Source organism: Aplysia californica, unplaced genomic scaffold (genome assembly GCF_000002075.1).
Source record: "Aplysia californica isolate F4 #8 unplaced genomic scaffold, AplCal3.0 scaffold00660, whole genome shotgun sequence".
Classification (NCBI taxonomy): Eukaryota; Metazoa; Mollusca; class Gastropoda; order Aplysiida; family Aplysiidae; genus Aplysia; species Aplysia californica.
Genome location: NW_004797930.1, coordinates 404,448 through 405,800, shown reverse-complemented (window position 1 = coordinate 405,800; position 1,353 = coordinate 404,448). Strand labels below are relative to the sequence as shown.

Below are 1,353 nucleotides of genomic sequence, written 5' to 3'. Positions count from 1 at the left end.
TAATAATAAAAAAAATAACAATAATGCCTCCCTCCCCCGTCCTCTCATCTTATCCATACAATTCCCTCTCTCCTACCAATTTTCCCTTCTCTCACCTTCTTCACACAACCCCAATACTTCCCACCTCATTCACTCACCCTTCGGATTCTCCCCCTCTTCCCATCTCATTCACTCAACCCCTGACCCTTCCCCCTCTCTCACCTCAACGACACAAGTTCCTGCCCCCTCCATCTCTCCCACCTCATCCTCACAAACCCTTGATTCCTCCCCTCTCCCACCTCATCCACACACACACACCCCTGACCCTCCCCACCCTCTCACCTCATCCACACAGGTCCCTCCGTTGTGGCAGGAGTTGATGAGGCAGTCGTTGTGGTTGATCTCACAGAGCAGGCCCTCGGTGCCGGGTGGGCAGGAGCAGTGGAAGTTGTCCACCAGGTCGTGGCACGTGCCGCCGTTGTCGCACGGCTGGTTGGCGCAGTAATCCACGTCCAGCTCGCAGTTCAGACCCTGAGGCAATGAATGTTGGAGTGTTGTTTGAGTCCAGAGATTTTACTGGATTATCAAATTTAAAGTTTGATATTCGGAATATAACATTATTATTGAATTTGAAGTTTGAGATTTGGAATACTTCAACATTATTGAATTTGAAGTTTGAGATTCGAAATATTACAGTATTATAAAATTTGAAGTTCTCCTATCTTCACTTTATTAGCAAACTGCTCATATCTTGGCATAATCATTAAGTTAGCAAGCCACGACTTCAAGCCATACCTGGAAACCTTTGGCACACTGGCAAGTGTACTTTCCAATCCGATCAGAGCAGGTGGCACCGTTTTGGCAGGGTCCGGATGCGCACTCGTCGATCTCCTTCTCGCAGTAGGATCCCTCGTAACCATGGCGACACTCACAGGTGTGTGTGTTGCCCGCGTCGAAACATGTTCCCCCATTCTCACACAAGTCGCTCACTAACACCTCTGAGGAAAACGTGAGTGTGTAGAACAGGTTTAGAGACATGGCCACATTCACAATGCTTCAGAGACTACCTCATCAAGTCTTCAGGTATAAGTAAGAGTTTTAGAGGTCATACAAATAAGGTGCTTTGTTTGTTTGTTAAGGTTTTAGTTTTATTAAGAGTTTTACGGCACTTGCAACACAATCAGGTCATATAAGTGATAAAGATTAGAGGTGTTACAAGAGAGTAACAAACACAAAAAAGAAAAAGAGATCAGGACGATAGATGTTTGATAGGAAAGAAGGAGCAAACCCCACCACCAGAGGAGCACCCGCCAACCACCCACACTTACTCTTGAGAGCGGCGGCGGCCTTGCAAGTGATGGAGCGGATGTCGCA

General features: G+C 46.9%; 1 protein-coding gene across 1 annotated transcript in view; it reads right to left on the bottom strand.

Annotated features, from left to right (window-relative positions):
* Positions 1 to 1,353, bottom strand: part of LOC101861317 (neurogenic locus Notch protein) — a gene marked incomplete at its 5' end in the record, with an annotated part of 25,206 nt that overhangs the window by 16,964 nt on the left and 6,889 nt on the right. The window contains 3 exon segments of the mRNA XM_035972351.1: positions 322 to 510; positions 775 to 977; positions 1,308 to 1,353. Of these exon segments, the coding sequence (XP_035828244.1) occupies positions 322 to 510; positions 775 to 977; positions 1,308 to 1,353 (438 nt within the window).